The 18,994-nt window shown below is 31.7% G+C and overlaps 7 protein-coding genes across 7 annotated transcripts; 3 read left to right on the top strand and 4 right to left on the bottom strand.

Annotated features, from left to right (window-relative positions):
- Window positions 1–136: 136 nt before the first annotated feature.
- GO595_006879 (cytoplasmic heat shock protein 70) lies at window positions 137–2,082 on the bottom strand (the record flags this gene model as incomplete). The annotated part of the gene is made up of 2 exons (XM_067920280.1): window positions 137–507; window positions 564–2,082. The coding sequence occupies 2 exons, from the start codon at window positions 2,080–2,082 to the stop codon at window positions 137–139; spliced, it is 1,890 nt and encodes a 629-aa protein (XP_067772921.1).
- A 142-nt stretch (window positions 2,083–2,224) lies between these two features.
- Window positions 2,225–2,653, bottom strand: GO595_006880 (nuclear transport factor 2 family protein; the record flags this gene model as incomplete). The annotated part of the gene is made up of 1 exon (XM_067920281.1): window positions 2,225–2,653. One exon carries the CDS (start codon window positions 2,651–2,653, stop codon window positions 2,225–2,227), a length of 429 nt encoding a protein of 142 aa, XP_067772922.1.
- A 1,233-nt stretch (window positions 2,654–3,886) lies between these two features.
- GO595_006881 (CAMK family protein kinase) lies at window positions 3,887–4,270 on the bottom strand (the record flags this gene model as incomplete). Its single annotated transcript, XM_067920283.1, has 1 exon — window positions 3,887–4,270. One exon carries the CDS (start codon window positions 4,268–4,270, stop codon window positions 3,887–3,889), a length of 384 nt encoding a protein of 127 aa, XP_067772923.1.
- A 1,767-nt stretch (window positions 4,271–6,037) lies between these two features.
- On the top strand, window positions 6,038–6,811 carry GO595_006882 (uncharacterized protein; the record flags this gene model as incomplete). Its single annotated transcript, XM_067920284.1, has 1 exon — window positions 6,038–6,811. The coding sequence occupies one exon, from the start codon at window positions 6,038–6,040 to the stop codon at window positions 6,809–6,811; it is 774 nt and encodes a 257-aa protein (XP_067772924.1).
- Window positions 6,812–7,853: 1,042 nt separating this feature from the next.
- On the top strand, window positions 7,854–9,185 carry GO595_006883 (TPR Domain containing protein; the record flags this gene model as incomplete). The annotated part of the gene is made up of 1 exon (XM_067920285.1): window positions 7,854–9,185. The coding sequence occupies one exon, from the start codon at window positions 7,854–7,856 to the stop codon at window positions 9,183–9,185; it is 1,332 nt and encodes a 443-aa protein (XP_067772925.1).
- A 4,407-nt stretch (window positions 9,186–13,592) lies between these two features.
- GO595_006884 (Immuno-dominant variable surface antigen-like) lies at window positions 13,593–17,579 on the top strand (the record flags this gene model as incomplete). Its single annotated transcript, XM_067920286.1, has 1 exon — window positions 13,593–17,579. The coding sequence occupies one exon, from the start codon at window positions 13,593–13,595 to the stop codon at window positions 17,577–17,579; it is 3,987 nt and encodes a 1,328-aa protein (XP_067772926.1).
- A 240-nt stretch (window positions 17,580–17,819) lies between these two features.
- On the bottom strand, window positions 17,820–18,275 carry GO595_006885 (Calmodulin; the record flags this gene model as incomplete). The annotated part of the gene is made up of 1 exon (XM_067920287.1): window positions 17,820–18,275. The coding sequence occupies one exon, from the start codon at window positions 18,273–18,275 to the stop codon at window positions 17,820–17,822; it is 456 nt and encodes a 151-aa protein (XP_067772927.1).
- Window positions 18,276–18,994: the final 719 nt, after the last annotated feature.

The following is an 18,994-nucleotide window of genomic DNA, read 5'->3' on the forward strand; positions in this document are numbered from 1 at the left end:
ACCAGAGTTAATTTTTCAATTCCAAATTATTAATAACATTTTCATTCCAAAACAATTGAAATGTTAAAATTTAAAATGAATATTTAATAAAATAAATATATAAAATTATTCATTGTATTACATTTTATTCATTCATTTAATCGACTTCTTCAACACGTGGTCCTGATGAATGTCCACTATTTGCTGATGGTCCACTTCCTCCTTGCATGTTCGCGCCCGGCATTCCGCCTTGTGCGCCGCCTGCTGCATGTTGATAAGCCGCTTGCATAATTGGCATTAGTTTGCCTTCGAGCTCCTTCTGCTTCGCTTCGATTGTAGCGACGTCTGCGTCTTGGTTAGACTCGATCCATGCGAGCGTGTCGTTGATTTCCTTGTTAATTGTGTCCTTATCTGATTGTGACAATGCGTTAGCGAATTGTTCTTGATTTAATGAGTTGCGTACGCCGAAGCAGTATCCTTCGAGTGCGTTCTTCGCTTCGACTTTCTTTCGTACTTCTTCATCTTGTGCTTTGTACTTTCTCTGCGTCTGCAAACCATTTTGTCGATATCTGCTTGTGAAAGACGTCCTTTCTCATTCTTAATCGTAATCTTCTTCACGTTACCTGTCGACTTATCTTGTGCTGAAACGTTCATAATACCATCCGCGTTAACATCGAATGTAACTTCAATCTGTGGTACGCCGCGTGGTGCTGGCGGAATGCCTGTTAAATCGAATGTACCGAGTAAGTTGTTGTCGCATGTTCGCGAACGTTCTCCTTCATAAACTTTGATTGTAACTGCGGGCTGATTATCTGAGAATGTCGTGAAGACATTTGACTTCTTCGCTGGAATTGTTGTGTTACGTGGAATGAGCACTGTCATCATTCCGCCAGCTGTTTCGATACCTAATGAAAGTGGTGCAACATCTAACAATAAAATATCTTTCACTGTATCTGATGTATCGCCTTTGATAATTGCTGCTTGCACTGCTGCGCCATATGCAACTGCTTCATCCGGATCAACACCACGGCATGGCTGCTTGCCATTGAAGAAGTCTTGTAGCAATTGTTGGACACGTGGAATACGTGATGAACCTCCAACTAAAACTATATCAGTGACATCTGACTTCGACATGTTTGCATCCCTTAATACTTGTGCAACTGGTGTCATCGTCGATCTGAATAATTCGTCATTTAAGTTCTCGAACATTGCACGTGAAATGTTATCCATGAAGTCGTGGCCTTCATATAATGAATCGCAAACAATTGATGCGGATGTGGCTGTGGATAATGTTCGCTTAGCTCGTTCGCATGCTGTGCGTAATGTACGGAGTGCACGTGGCGATTGTCTTAAATCGCATTTGAACTTCTTCTGGAAACGATCTGCAAAGTAATTAACCATACGATTATCAAAGTCTTCGCCGCCAAGATGTGTATCGCCTGCTGTGGCACGCACTTCGAACATGCCGCCATCGATATCAAGTAATGAAACATCAAATGTACCGCCGCCAAGATCGAAAATAAGAACATGACGCTCTTTATCGGATTTTTCGTTAAGACCAAATGCAATTGCGGCGGCTGTTGGCTCATTAATAATACGTAATACATTTAATCCGGCTATGACACCGGCATCTTTTGTGGCTTGACGTTGACCATCATTGAAATATGCTGGAACTGTAATAACTGCATCTTTGACTTTGTCTGTAAGTTGACTTTCTGCAATTTCTTTCATTTTACCTAACACCATAGCTGAGATTTCTTCTGGATAAAATTGTTTTGTTTCACCTTTCCATTGGACTTGAATTCTTGGACGATCTGCTTCACCGCGAACAACTTTGAATGGCCAATGTTGCATATCTTTTTGAACAACTGGATCACTAAACTTACGGCCAATCATACGCTTGGCATCAAATACTGTGTTTGTTGGATTCATGGCTGCTTGGTTCTTCGCAGCATCACCAACAAGTCTTTCATCTTCTGTAAATGCAACATAAGACGGTGTTGTACGATTACCCATATCATTTGCTATAATATCAACACGATTATGTCTGAAAACACCGACACAACTGTATGTTGTACCTAAATCAATACCTATAGCTGACATAATAAAAAAATGATCTTATGAAGGCATATTTTGGTTGAGCATTTAATGATTCAATTTAAATATTCGACCATTTAAAGTATTGAAATCACAAAAACGTTTAATAATAAACGGTCAAAAAATCTTGTTAAATAGGGTTTTTATTTTAGTGTTTAGCAGAAAGAGGACTGTCGGAAAGAGCCCAGCCTTCAACAACACGTACACCTATAGGTTCTGGATTCTGCTTAAAGTTAACAAATTCCATAGTGTGTTGTAAGATTTCTTCATTTGTATCAAGATTCTTTACCTTAACACAGTAGCGAATTGCTGCCCAATCATCCTTAATAATCATATTATCGAATTCACCCAGTTCCATAGTGTAATGTTGGAAAAGTTGTCCCATCATATCTTTATATTGTTGTAATGTTAATCGGTGGCCATATACATTATAATGCGCATCTGGTTCATATAATGTATTACACCATTCTAACCAACCATCATACCCACCATTCCAGTTCTTGAATCCATTTACAAGACGATCACGGATTGCTTCTTCCATATTTGGTGCACTTTGTATCTTTTGTGCTTCTGACATTATAAAAATGATTATCTAAAGAAACTTTTCACCGGAAATGTATATTCTCGGTGAACATCATCCAATCAATTCACCATTCCATCATAAACTATTCAATATTTCATTTACAGAACTTTACCCGTCACCGGTGACGGTGATCGTTTTTCCAAGAAAAATACAAAAGCGAATAACCGTCGCTTTATCCAAATGTTGATTAAACAAGACTGCATCATTATTAATTAAATGTCGTTCGACTACATCATCATATTTCAAATTGTGTGTGACTTTATCAATTTCTTCTTGTCTTAAATCCCTTAAAGAACTCTTATACTTGTTCAAACACCTGAGATTTAAACGGTTTCATTAGTGATGAACTTTTTCAATATGCTGATCCTATGAAAATAAGTAAAAAAGAAATTAAATTTTATTTTTATTGACATCGAATTAAACAGAAATTACATATCAAAATATTACTTTTAATTTTATTCCATATATTCCAAATCTATTTACACATAAAATACCAAACAAAAATTCTATTTCATTGGACTGATAATGATTGACTGCCTCAAAGCGTTTGACGTTTCCTGCAACAAGAACAGCTGCTCCTCGTCCATTTCCTCTTCTTCCTCCTCTTCTTCCTTAATGAAGTCATCTTCAATGAAGTCGTCTTCGATTACCATTTCTTCTTCTTCGTTTTTCATCATCTTCGTCGATGAAGTCATTAAATGGAATATTTTCTTGTTCATTAGCATTTGTATTATTCATTAAGTTTAAGTTCAATAATCTTTTTCGCTTTGGCGAATTAATTTGCTTCGATATTATTGTTTGGTTCTTGTTGATAATGTTAATTGCGCCTTTTGTAATTATTTTCATTTGTTTTATTTCGCGTGCTGTTGGACGTTGATGTGGATCAAGTGATAACATTCGGTTAACAAGGTTTTTAAGGTCATCAGAATATATGTTCGGGATGTCCTCGTGTTCCCCTTTAGTTACAATGGAACAAAGCGCTAATGCATTAGGCGCTTCATATGGTTTTTTAAGTGCGCATAGTTCATAAAGAATAACACCCAAACTATAAATATCAGAATGAGAATCATATGGCTTGCCTTCCCAGATCTCTGGGGATAAGTAATATGGTGTCCCAATGACTATATTGGGCCATGTCAAATGTATTGTCAAGTGATCGAGCTACCCCAAAATCTCCAAGTTTGATCATGTTGGTCTTGGTTACAAAAAATGTTGTCGGGTTTAAGATCACGATGAAGAATATGATTGGGAATGAATATAATCAATGACGGAAACAAGTTGGACAAAATAATGGAGAACTTCTGATTCACGAAAAAGAGTTCCATGGCGTTTTTTGATGACTTTGCCTAAATCACCACCTTCAATGTACTCCATGACAATATAAAGTTTCTCGTTTTTTGTCCATGATTCTTTATAGGAAACAATATTTGGATGATGGAGTTTGGAAAGAAGCTGAGCTTCTTTGAGGGCTTTTGATTTTTCTGTTCTATTGAGATGCTTCAGTTTAATTGTTTTGATTGCAACAATTTCATTTGTGTGAATGTTGCGTGCTTTGTATACTTTTCCATATGATCCTTTCCCAATTATTTCTGCATCTTTGTATTTTTCCATAGCAGTGGAACCTAAAAAGTGGCGGCAAATAATCGCTTCAGAAACCAACTTAGTTAACGGTTTCAATAATCAAATTTTCACATAACATTTCGGTGACTTCGCTTTTTTAGTGTAAAAGCACACTAAATTTTTCATTAAGTTTGATGATAAATCAGCAAGAAATTTTAAATAAACAATGTTCGAGTATAGTAGATAAATGAGGTTTTATATCTCTTTATCGAATGTACTATATCTATCAAAAATTAGAATTAATAAACAAATAGAATACAAATCATTTCATAACATATTAATCATTTACAAAATTGAAACGGAGGATTTATCAGCAGAGCATGGACTCTGAGATTTGTGCAGCTTATTATCGGAATTATTGAGCTTATTATCGGAATTAATATGAAAGATCATCACTCCCAAAGAAGCTTACTTTACACCATTCAAATAAAATATTTTTCAAGTGGACGTTGTTGCTTTGACTTTTCGAGGTATATACAGAACATATTTAAAATTTTATTAATCTTTTAATCATACAAAATTAAGCAAGCAAGATTTGAAACCAAAAGTGCTGCCAGAATAGTGAAAACAATCGATGAAGCTTTGTAAGCAGGATAAATTGCGATTGTGAAAAGTATTAGAAATGCTATAACAAATATAATTGCGGCAATTGAAAGGAAATGTAAATGCAGCCATACCATTCTCATTCTGTTCCTTCTGTATTCGTTGGATTTTACCAAAATATATGCACATAAAATAAAAGATATGAAAAAACATACCATTGAAAATTTGAAAGTGAGAGATGAAAATACAAAATTTGTTCTACATCTTTCCATAAATGAAGTTGCATAAAAAACGAAAGCTATCATTGAAGTCGTTGCAATTATCCAAATCCAAAATCGTACCTTTGGATGATGCCCTTCAACTTCGTATCGGTGGCGATAGTATTCAGGATTGTAAGGAATGTCATGATTTACATGAGGGCGTTCATGCATTTTCTGGATATTTTGACGATTTAGCCACTTTTGCCATTGAAAAAACTGTTTATTTTGATTTGACACATGCGAAGTATTTGAAGCCAAAATGCAGATCAATAATTATTATAAAAATTATTTTGTTGAAGATAAATTGCCAATTGATTGACTATTATTTAGGCGCACAATAAAAATATTAGTATCTTTCTTGGCTGATATTTTTCAACATGAATTTCATTCAGAACTCATAAATTTAGCTCATTAAATTATAAAATTTAAGAATAATTTCAATAATATGGTGTTAAATAGATTAAAGTGAATGAAAACAACATGGTGGTGTAAAATAAAAACGTTAGAAATAATATCGTTAGAAATAATATCGTCGAAAGCAAACTGCCATGAACATTTTTAATCGTTATAATTTATTTGTTTGCATTCACAAAAAGTATACTCTCAAAAAGCTGCTATCAAAAAATATCGACGTTCAAAAAATTGTATCGAAGAACCTAGGACGTATAGTAAATTACCGTCGTAAATTAAAATAAAACCCAACTTTTTGTGTTCAAAAAGATGGAGGGTTTGTGATAACGAATTAAAATTAATATTTCCCAATATAGAAGTAAAAACTATTAAAAATATTAATGTATCAAATTTAATAAATGATTTCCTTCTCATGTAATGCTTTAGTTTGTCGATTTAGCACGAATACAATGAAAAATTTTGATATTATTGAGTTTTGAGTTCCACACAAAAATCAAAAAATTCAATCAAGCATTGAATTGAAGTAAAGTATTTAATTCTATAGATGGAACAAGGACAAGAAGAAAAGACGCAACCCGTTCAAAAGAAGTATTTTCCAATCGGAGGGAAAAACAAACTCCACGACTCAGATATAAACTTCATCCACAAGCCACTAAATATGCAATCTCTTGCATATGCAAATTCATATGTTTCCCCAGGCATTTATTTAAAGAAGCCCAATCCTCTTCCCGATATTTATACTACATGCCCTGAACTTAAACAGTTTAAACCCATAATTTCATTCCAAAACCAAGTAATCCAAAAATCCCGCCCACCAAGTTTCGACCCAGAAAAAACAATAATTGTTCCATCAGAGCTCGGATTTATTCCGGAATCTGATTGGTCTGCCAAAGCCTTTTCATTATGGGAATTAAGGGAAAAGTATTTCATGCGAAGAAATGGAGCCATTCGTCAATTTGACTGCAAGCTTTTCAACGCCCTTCGAATAACATTAAAATACCCAGATGCTTATCAATTCGTTGGAGCAATCTGGATCACAAATTCAATAATGAAAATTGATTCTCAAATTTTTGCACATCTTTTAAACATCCACGCTGTTCAAGGCGGTTTATTCCACAAACAGGGCAACTTCTCAAGGCATGGATTTCAACATATACTTCGGAGCAGCTCAATTTCCTTGATGAAGAGCCCCGATTGTAGTGATGTTGACGATTATCAAGTTCGATTATACCAAGATAAAGCAGTGAATGGATTCCGTGATGGCTATTTCCGGTTTACGAGGGATTTTGAGCCGTCTTGTTTCGGTCGAACGAATTAATTCCGATTCAAGTTTCAATAAAACTAGAATTTTTCAATTCTATAGTTCTCATTCAAAAAGTCAAAAACGCAATGAGGCGGGTTCAAATGCAATTGAAGTTGCTATCGTTTTTGCAACCGCGAATAAATTTGTCCGCAATTCAGCAATTGCAAACGTTCGTCAGTTTCTCTGACGACGAAAAATAACAGTTATTTTACAACGATTTATCCGAACTTTGATTCAAAAGCGATATTGAAAAGCTTCTTTATTGAGACATTGAAAAATTGAATATTAATCGTTTTATAACGACGATAAATCGTTGGATTGTGTACAGAACGATAGTACAAACGTTTTTCGATGCGTTAGCAAAAATTTCTTTTTCATGATTATATTATGATTTTTGAGGAAAAATATTGAGGTCACATTGTAAAACTTCCTGTTTTTTTGTCATATTATAATTGTTACATCAAGGATTCATACCATCTATAAGGTTTTCCAAATTAATGAGGAATATTCCCGAAAAGTTTATCTTATCAAAAAGTTATTTTATGGTAATTCAATTTGCCCGACCAAATTTTTTCAGATATGTGAAAAATGATATTCATCGTCAAAATTTGGAGTAATTATTGTTTGATGTTCCATCACTAAACTTCCATTTTTTTGTGGCTCCAAAAGAAATCGATTTCGTTCAAAAATTGTTTGATATGTTGCTCGATATTTAAGTCAGCAACAAAAGCATCGTTTTACATGCGTTGGGATAATAACAAGCAAGTTATCTGATATTGAATAGATCTCAAAAGGCTGTACTTCTTATTTCGAAATAATATATTTCTATTTGAAATAAAAATTGAATATCCGATAAAATTTGTGTTATTGAAGTATGAACGGATTTGTAAATTCTTTACTGAAAACCCTAATTTGCTTTCTGTGAGACGATTTAAGTTTTATGGCGATTTACTTTCTTCATAGAAATCTTAACGTCTTTTACGACTTTTCGAATTTTGCTCTCTTAATTCCATTGAAAATTTTGTAAATTTGAAAGAATTGAATTCTGACCTCTAAAATGACTGTTGTTAGCGCCATCGGATCTGAAGTTACTAAATCGATATGGAAAGCATGCGACGAAGTTGAAAGAACATGGGAAGAAGTCCTCGAATTGTTCCAACTTATTCCATCAAAAAAGGAGTCTGAATTAATTCTTTATAAAATTTTATCTTTTAATCCAAGCAACACAATCGTTTCAAAAAATCCAAAAACGTCAAGTGCTATTTCAGAAATCAATGATATTGTATTAAGACTCTCAGATTCGATCCAAGCAGATCCACATAATTATACAAATTGGGTTTCATTAGGTCACTGTTATCTTCTTATGCATGATCATCCCAACGCTTACACAGCCTATACACATGCACTCTCTCTTACTCAACAAAATGAAATCCAAGATCCTAACTTTTGGCTTGGCATTGGCTCTGTTTATCAATATTTCAAATACAATGCCTCCATTGTTTTTCTCCGTCATGCCGATACTATTCCTACTGATAGTCCTCTTTATTCTGATTTACAATTTCGCATTGCGTTAGCCAATCGTGATACCGGCAACTATCAAAAAGCGTTAGAAATCTTCACAGATCTTATCCAATCACCACCACCTGATTTACTCTCAGATGATATCTTACTTCACATTGCCTTTACATATCAATTAGACCATCAAACCACCAAAGCCACTGAAACGTATGAAGCGTTATACCAACGCCATCCGGATAGTCTAGATCTTATCCAACAATACGCCTGGTTCTTATCACTTCAAAATGATCCAATCAGTCTCAACAAAGTTGACTCATTAATCCTACAGTTCAACAATGACTCAACGCTTAAACTTATATCAGCACGAATTGCGATGAAACGTCAAGATATGACCACTGCGTATCATAACTATTGTGATTGCATTACGTATTGGAGCGATTCCCCATTGTTTTGGTGTGGTCTTGGAGTGTTATATTTCAAGAACGATCAAATGCGTGACGCAGTCATTGCGTTTCAACGCGCATTGTACCTCAGAGGAGATATCTATGAGGCGTGGGCGAACTTGGGATTAATTCTCGAGCTACAAGAACAGCCGAAAAACGCTTTCAACATTTATCAGGCATCAATCAAACAATGTCCGAATAGCGAACTCCTGAGAGAAAGATACCATGCACTGGAGTCAGGAAGATCGAGACAGCCAACTCCTGCTATGGTGTTGGAGATTAACGACTCAAACTATTTCACACAGGCAGTAGAAAGGATATCAGAAGAATACGTGGCGCTGCCTCCAGCAATCGAAATAAAGGATTTGGATAAACACTCACAGGAAGTGCTAAGGGAATTCACATTGAAGCCAAAGTCGATTTTCTAAAAATTTATGATGAGAATATATTAATTTTTGCAATGTAATGTGAATTTTTTTAACGAATATTAAAGTTTCGATGATTCGATATACCATATTAACATCTATTCACGAAAAAAAATTGTAAAAATTTACTTAAAAAAGTAAAATGCACAAATTTTTTTATGTTAAAAAAAATAATGGCATAAAAGTCTTATTTTTTTTTTTTTTTACAATCAATAATGAAGTACTAATACATGTTAATAAATAATAGAAGATGAATCTAAATTTATATGATTATATTTAAAACACTTTTTGTGATAATGAGGTTGACTCAGAAAAAACTATAAAAATTAGAAGAGATAACATATAATAACATCAGAGCAAAAAATTGCTTTCATTAATAATAAACCCAATTTGAATTATGTGAATCACATTACTTAAATTCTGAATTTAATTAAAAACAGATTATATTGTAACATTTAAAAATATTAATCAATGTTTTCTTTTACTTTTCATTGATTACTTCTCTTGGTACTTCCTCAGTTGTTTCCAGGATTATGTTTCCTATTATTGGCTTAATCATTAGTATCTTCTTGATATTACTCGCTGCATTAAGTATATCATCATTCTCTTGAATAAATTGATTTGTTTTCAAAATTAACTCATCGATATCACTCCCAAAATAAGCAACAGAATACTTATAATTAAAAAGACTGGCCATATCATCTGTATAAACTTCTCTTGATACATTAAAGAATACTATTGAAGAATAAAAAGGATAATCATCCGAAACAAGATCTATTTTGTTAATCAATGCCACATATTTATTAGGGCGTGCAACTATGGTTTTGGTGTAATTACTTTTTGGTTTTTGAATAATTACTACCATTGGGGGAAGGGAAAGAGTAGTATAATTAGTGACATTGTCTTCTTCTAAAAAACTAGTAGTGTTGTTCAGAAATGTTGAAGAAAGACTCATGGACAATAGAAAAGAAACAAACATTTAAAATTATGTGATAACGAAAAAGTCATCTGAATCATAAACTTATAAAATTAAGCAATGTACTTTTTGAGCGATGTGAATATTAATATTAAAATTGTTTTCAAATATAAATTTTCATAAAAATTGAAAAATTAAAAAACTCATATTAGTTTATTTATATAAATTTGAATAAAATATAATTACGATAATTAACATATGTAAAAATTTGTTTTACAATCAAAAATAGCATTTTAATGTAATTTTTTTTTATACACAGTGGCGATCGTACAATATTACCAATTTTAAAATTGCTTGAAGAATGGAAACAATCATTTTAATATCACAATTCATTCAAAAACACAAAAGTGCTACTTGATAAGCCAAACAATTTCCAATGTACATTTTTGACTAAGTCTGTTGCCATATTTGACGTCGATCATTTCCATGTGAAAAATGGCAACGATAGCTCTTAAATATGGAAACCGTTCCGATAGGTTTTTTTGCAGTCACTTTTAAAAAATGTGTTGCCATTTTCTTCTATGTGTTTCCCACAGTTTTTGAATTTTGGGTGGCAATGAAAGTGTTTACTTTTGAAGCTAATAGACAACTTTGAAATAATTTCTTTAATTAAAAATGGTCAATATATTGTGATGTATATACATCTAGATTTTTGACAAAACATTTTCACACAAAAATATCTGACAAAATTCATTCGGCCAATTTCAAAAAAGTAACAAAGATGAGCCAATTTAGTCCTTGTATTTCTTTTAAAGGACAGAACTTTATCTTTGTTTTAATGTCAATCATTGCATTTTCGTGCGTCGTTTTATTCTTTCTTTATGAAAACAAAAAGCGTAGAAACTTTGGAATGGAAATAATTTTTGCAATTTTTGCCGCATTCACTCTTAGCATCTGGATTTTCTTTGCTCTTCTTCGTGCCGATATTATTTTATAAGCAATAAAATTTATTTTCTGTACTAATTTCTTGCGATTTTTTTTAAATACTTAAAACAAACCTAATTTACTGCTTTCATATGTTTTTAGCTTTGATACATTAAAACAAAAAGATTTCTTCATATTTAAGATAACATTTAATTTTTATTTTTCACAAAGTTATTATGTCTTATGTAATTACTCCTCATGTTTTAAACAAGGGTAGGCAAAACGCGGACACGCAGAAACAAAAAAATCTTTGAAATGATAAAAATATGACTTCTTTCTTTTTTTTATTTAAAAAATCATTTGATTAATTATGTAGATTTTTGTATTTACATCCTGTAGTACAAATGTAAAAGTACGTTGGGCGTTTCCCCAAATGCAATCGCCAGAAACAATGATTGAGCTGTCATTATATGAAATTACGGCATATGAATTAGCTTTAAAGTCATGTTTTTCTTTTTTCAGAAAATCTACAATTTTTGAAACTCCAACTAATTTGGTATTATCGATAGTTAATTTGGATTCATTTGTGTAAATATCTTCAAGGGAAGTTCCATCAGCAACGAATTCACCATAGGCTGAAAGAATTTGTTCGACTTTTGCTTGAACGATTTGGGGTTGAGATGCCATTGGTCTGATCTCGAAAAAATATGTATTTTTTTTGAAATAGTTTGACATCTTCCAAAGTTATCAATTTTTTTAATTGTTTACATTTTCCAATAAAACGTTACAAGAAAAGTTTTTGGCCATTTAAACAATTAAAAAGTTATAGTTAATTTTATCGAGTCTGTTTATGAATCTTTAAACGATACCGCGAAAAGATCTCGAATGTGAAATTTGATGAAATATTTTTTTGAATATCGCTTGTAGAGTACGCTTTAAAGGGAATTCAATTTCATCATTTATTTTATCTATGTTATTAATAAGTATTACCATTATTTTATTATTATGAAATATATCAAGACTAGCTAATTAAATGTGTTAGTATTTTACAATATAAAACAATTTTTATTCAAAGTATACACATACCAGTATAGATTAATGTGAAGCTTAAAATCATCAATCTTAAGAAGAAAAATAATACGATCAAAATTAATTGAATTTAACATCCACAAATGAAAAAATAAAATGAAGGAAAACAAAATAATATCAAAACAATATAAGCAAATTTCACATGCTTTTGCTGATAGTTCAAAGGAATAACGACATCAAAATTTCAAAAAAAAAAAAATTCTTGAAAATTTACAAAATATTTTTTATTACCACATTCTTACCGGAAATCATCAAATCTAATATTTCATTTGAACAAACCTCAGATAGCTATAAAAAATCCAACCAAATATATCAAATTTTTGATTTGATTCGTGGTCCACAATATGTTCAATCTATCTCTCATGGAATTGGTTATATTTATCAAAACCCATCTGAATTTGCGACATCTTTATAATGATATTAAAACGAAACAAGAAAGGAGTTTATATTATATAAAAATCATGGAATTTTTTCAAAAACCAGAATCATATACATGTTGTAATTTAATATCATTTGCAGAACATATCAGATGGTCATTTAAACGAACTCAAAAAAAAGTCTTTTTTATTATTATGAAATAATATACTTATTGATTCCAAATTTTATGGAACTTTATTTCGTTATAATTTGCTTAATAAAGATATCCCTAAATTTGAAATAGTTTGTGATGATGCAATTGATTTATTATCAATTAAAGATGCACAAAATAGTTTTAACTTAGCTCTTGATAAAAGAACGAAAAAATTTAATAATTTGGATAGTGACACTAGCATTAAAAATTCGATATTATTTCCGCTTTCAAAACTTGACGAAATTCCAATCGGTGAACAATTTCATATAATTTTAAATGTTTATTCGAAAATTGTCGGACTGTTCCAATGAGATAATGAACTTTCACTTGGCTATTTAGGACATTTCATTATAAAAGCGGGCGTGAAAACATTGCAAACTATAAGCATTTGTTTTTATAAGAGAAATGACTTATTCGAAATGTTAAGTAATAACCAAAAACATTGGTGGGAAGAAATATCATCCTTCCTACAAAATATTACATCTGGATAAATTTTTAATAAATGTTCACTGTTGATTAACAAATATATAAAAACCTACAAAAGAATTCATTAATACAAAAATTTTTGGAATTTATTTATTCACAATTTTATTCAAGACATGATGTCATCCATCGGTAAAATTTTTTTTTTTTATTAATTAGGTTCTAAAAATATAAACTCATACAATTTTATCATAATTTTTAGAACCGTTTATAAACATTCAATAACTTTTTGAACACAACATGTTGTTTGTCACGTGACGCAAGAAGTTGATTTAGTTAGTCAAATACTGATATAGACAGAAAACTTCACAAATATTTCATAACGTTATTATTACAACAGAGTTCAATTTTTCCAACGTCATTTTTTCAATTTTTTTGTGATTTGAATTTCTCAAAAAGATGAAATAAGATAATTTCATTTTTATATATGATTCTTAATTTATTGCTATATCTCATTAAAACAGAGAATATAGGGAGATCTGTATATGGAAGCCCTGGTATTGATGAAGTTAATCTTGATTTACATGATGGATTCGAGATCCTAGAACGCAATTTAACTATACCAAATCGTACCCATATCAAAGAAGCTCATTTTACAAGTTCGGTTATTAATGATGACGACTATCCGTGGCCAGGACATCCATATAAAAATACATGTAATTGGACACTATTATCAAATGAAACAATTAATGTCAAAAATAAATATAAATCAGTAGATATGACACAAGAAGAATTATATTGGCATCCAGCAGGTGCAAAACAATTTTATACCACACAAGAAGAGATAGATCAGATGGAACGTGTTAAAGTTCGCCTTATTTTATCACCAAAACGTTTACGCCATACAACTCCATTCTTTTTACCACCTGGCGAACTCATGACAATTGAAATTTCTGAAGAAACTGTTTCTAAAAACATTAGAATTGATTATAATCAACATACAGAAAATATTTGGAAAGGAGGAAATGGTGAAGCAGTGTCTAAGAACCGTTTAAATGAACTTTTACTTGAGGGAATGAGACTTACAAAAACCAAATGCACAATGGGGACACCATATGGTGCCAACTTATATTTCCATATAAGTTCTGCTGAACCGATTGAAATTAATATCACTGGTGTAATCATTAATCCATTTTTTGTTTATGGTGTTCATTCTGATACTGAATGGAATAATTCACTTTCATTATTCAAAGGTCCTGTCTTTAGTTTTTATACTGGTAATATTGAAATTGTTGGATATTCACCATCAATTAAAGATTCAGCACAACGAATTAACGATTGCGGAGAATGGTTACGTAGTGCATATCAAATTGGTCAAACATCAGCATACGATTATGGGAACAATCCAAAATTTGGACGTTCAATTAATCCACCACAACTTACATCAGAAACATTTGTTCCAGCAGGTGCAGCAGTAGCTATAACTGGAGAAAATAATTGTTTCTTCCCAACAAGCACTATAAATACATTTCTGAAATTTTCATCATTAATGGGTAATCCATGGATGGTAGTACATGAAATGAATCATCTTAGGCAAAATAATTGGGGAAGAGCATTGAATGGTTGGGGTGAAATTACTAATAATGTAATTAATTTAGTTATATATGCGCAAAGTAATGAAGCAAGTAAATCAAGAACTATTGATGGCGCAAGTGGTTGGCCTGGTTTTGCAAATTCATTCACTAATTTAAATAATAAGGATGCGAATGATTTACGCTTATATTCAATAATGCTTCATTATTTCGGTATCGAAAAAATGAAACAATTTATTGATGATGATCAATACGTTCGTTATTATCCTAGAAATACTTATGGAATTGCAGGCTCTGAAATGCTTCGTGCCTCAAAAGTTTTCGGTAGAAATATGAGATATCATTATAATTGGGAAGGTGTTACTGATGAAAAACTAACTAATGCCACATTAAAAGAATTAGAGAAAATGAATCTTCCTGAATTTCATCCAGTTACTACTGCTTATGGCTCAGGTTTTCTTGTTAATGATACAACAGGATTTATTACACAAAGACCATTTTATTTACCAAATATTAATCAAACAATTGATTTTATTGAAACAATGCATTCTATTAAAGAAGAACATTTTGGTGAATTTGAATATGTTAGTGCTGAATTTGAAGAAAATAGAAAACGATTTTGGGTTGAAAAATCCAAAGGAAAATTCACAAGAATTCCATTTACTAATATCACTGATGTTGAAGAAGTAATTGTTTCATATAATGATACAACAACAGGTGAAATTACTCGATGCATTTGTCACTTTAAGGAAACTATTCATAGTATTTATGATTATCAATATTATGATCTACCAAATGGTTTGAAGATTAAAGATGCATATAATTTAACAGTAGGTAGAGAAGCTGATGCAATAATACCATTATCAAATACAGACGTATCAATTCCAAAGAAATCTGATCTAAGTACTGTTGACGTTGTTAAGCTTAGAATTCGTCCACCTAAAAATGCTTCATATAGATTCGTATTAAAAGGTAATGGTCAATCACAAATTTATATTTCAAATGAAACTTTAACTTATAATCCAAACATTGATGTTGTATTAATGACTGAAAAAGCTGGTCAATGGTATGCGAATAATCCAAGTGATCCAATTTATCTTGAAACTACACAAGTTTATAATATGGCATATGTTATGTACACTACAAATACAAAAACAAATGGTTGGATAAGTTACTTTGAAGGATCAAGTTCAAGTTTGAAAACAATGGATGCTTCATGGTATGTTACAGAAGAAATACCACCAGAAGATTTGTTTTATACACAATATATCCCACAGAAAGAAAAAATTTATGAAATGGATCTTTATAATGATCTTTCATTTTTGAGTAATGATCAATCAAAATGGAATATTACTAAATATCCGATTGGATTTGTATTCACAGGAGTAACTACTTCAAATCAGGGAACTAAAAATGAAAAAACTACAACGGAACTTATTAACTCGGCTATAACTGATGATGACCCAACAACTGAATTTAGAACTAATTATTGGAATGGCCAAATTCCTGATTTCCCACACATTTATGAAATAGATATGGGCGAAACAAATGAATTTGATTCAGTTTATTTAGCAGTATCACAGAACACAGGTTACTTTGATGTTTATGGCTATTTAGAAATTAGTGTATCAAACACAGAAGAAAATTTAGAATCAGAATCTTCGATTGTTTGGGGAGGATACTATGAATCTTTAAATCCTGCAATTTCAATAGGAGAAAAAACTAAAGGACGCTATCTCAGACTTAAATTCCATAATAATACTAAAACTTGGAAAGATGGCCATAAAGGACGTACTTCGATTAGAGAAGTTAAAGTTGGATATCAGTTTTACACACAAAAGGTTATTCCAATCACAAACACTAAAGTTATAACTAAGTCATCGAAGTGGCTTGAAACACGCGCAGGTCCTTATTATAATGGCAAAGCTTATATTGGTAAACCAGATGAAGAAATTATATATAAAATTCCAAGTGGCCAACGAGCGTTTGGTATTATTGGGGATTATTATGAAGGCATTGGTTATGCAGATGTTTATTTGGATGGAAGTAAAATTGGAGAAATTCATCAATCAGTTACACCACAAATTGATTCACGAAAACTTAAATATTCGACACGTGCATATCGTTCAGTATTATTTTATCATTTACTTGACACTACATCAGAACATGAAGTTAAAGTTTATGTAACTCAAGGAAGTATTACAGTATCAGGTTTTCTTAAAGATGAAATTGTATACAATTATTTCACAGATCCAACGCGTTCATATATGTATACACTTGGAGATATTCATAAGCAAAAGGAATTTGTACCAGAAGATTCCGATCCGAATTATACATTTAGTTACGAACACCAACGATATTCAGTCCGAATTGAAATTGGAACAAATACGACGAAAGAAGCCAAATTTTATTATTCATATATTGATGATGTTAATCGTATTAATGAAATTAACGAAACAACGAAAGAATTTCAAGAAGACTTTCCAATTGATTTATATTTATATGTTCAATATCAAAACAACGAAGTTGAACTAATTGAACACATCTTCACAGGAATGACATCGAACCACGTCGAATATGTCATTAACTACACACCGCCACCAGAAGTTACAACAGAAGTACAATCTGAAGTTGCATCAAATGTTTCAGAGATAAACGAATCCGATATAATTAATGAAAATTCTGATACAATATTTAAAGACATTAACGATGATGATGGAGCTAACCAAGACGATAAAGGAAAAGACGGTTCTTTAAGTGGTGCTGCCATAGCTGGAATTGCAATTGCAGTTGTTGCTGCAATCGCAATTGCTATTGTTTCTGTTGTTGTCATAATGAGACGTAAAAAAAGTCAAATGGCACATAGTGAACCGACCACATGATTGCAAGTGACTAAAAAATGATGTTTCGTTAAATTTTTTTTTATGTTCTTACGAAAGGTTATGGTTTTCTTAATAATTATTTTTGACAGAAGGATGAAATTATTTCAAGAACGAGAATATAAATCACATTCTTAAATTCTATAATAAAACGAAATTATTCTAATGTAATTGAAAAAAGTGAACAATGTATTTGAAGATTGTATTCATAAATGTGATGCTTTATTTTAAACCATTAATGCTTTATGATGAAAGCATCATATGAACGAACTCGGCATAGTCAATAATTCCATCCTTGTTAGTATCTGCTTGTGCAATCATTTCATCAATTTCTTCTTGTGTCAAAGGTTCACCTAAATTCTTCATAATGTGAGTGAGCTCCGCAACAGAAATTTTTCCATCACCATCCTTATCAAAAACACGAAAAGCGTCAATAATTTCTTCTTCGGTATCACCTTCACGGAGTTGACGACTCATCATATAAAGAAATTCATCGAACTCAATTGTTCCATTTCCATCAATATCGACTTCATTTACCATATCTTGTATTTCGGCTTCTGAGGGATTTTGACCTAAAGAACGCATTACAGTTCCTAATTCTTTAGCTGTAATCCTTCCATCCCCATCTTTATCGAAGATATTAAAAGCCTCGCGGAATTCTGCAATTTGCTCAGGCGTCAAATTGAGATCTTCGGACATACTCCAAATATATTAACGGTTATCTCAGAAAATGACAAAAACGATAGCTATCTTAGAATGACATGTGATGTGAAATATGTTATTTGGAGGTTTTCTCAAGAGTAAATGATGGAGCAATAGCAAGAGACCTTTATTGTTAAATGTGTATCACATTTATACTATTTCACTTTTTTAACTTGGAGAAATTAAAAATAGAATTCATATGTTTGACATAAATATTTTTTGATTAAAAAAAAGTGTAAAAATTCTATGGTGTATAATACTTATATTAGAAATATCATTATTCCGATTGTGTTTGATCATCACAAGCTTCATCTAAAAAGCATCATCTAGATGATGTTTTGGGGTGCACCTCCTGCGAGAGCACTTTCCTTGTAAATCATAGAATACCCAATATCCAATTTTGGATGGAAGAAGAATGGAATGAAATATGTAATGATTTAGAAATCACATTGTTAAAAGTAATGACCAGTGGAATGGACTCAGAAAATTCGCTTAAACTTGGAGAGTCTGAAACGAAAATTACAGAATTATTAAATAACTTACCAAAACAGATTCTAAATTACCAAAGCAAAACGCATCCTCAAAACGATTCTATTACTTTTATGCAGTTAGTTAACAAAATCAAAAATCAATCCGAAGTTGCTTTAGTGATACTTCGCGAATTAAATTCATCAGTTACATCGGGGAAAATGCGTAACTTTGTGACAACGTGGCGA

The sequence above is a fragment of the Histomonas meleagridis genome (assembly GCF_020186115.1).
Source record: "Histomonas meleagridis strain 2922-C6/04-10x chromosome Unknown contig_5, whole genome shotgun sequence".
Classification (NCBI taxonomy): domain Eukaryota; phylum Parabasalia; order Tritrichomonadida; family Dientamoebidae; genus Histomonas; species Histomonas meleagridis.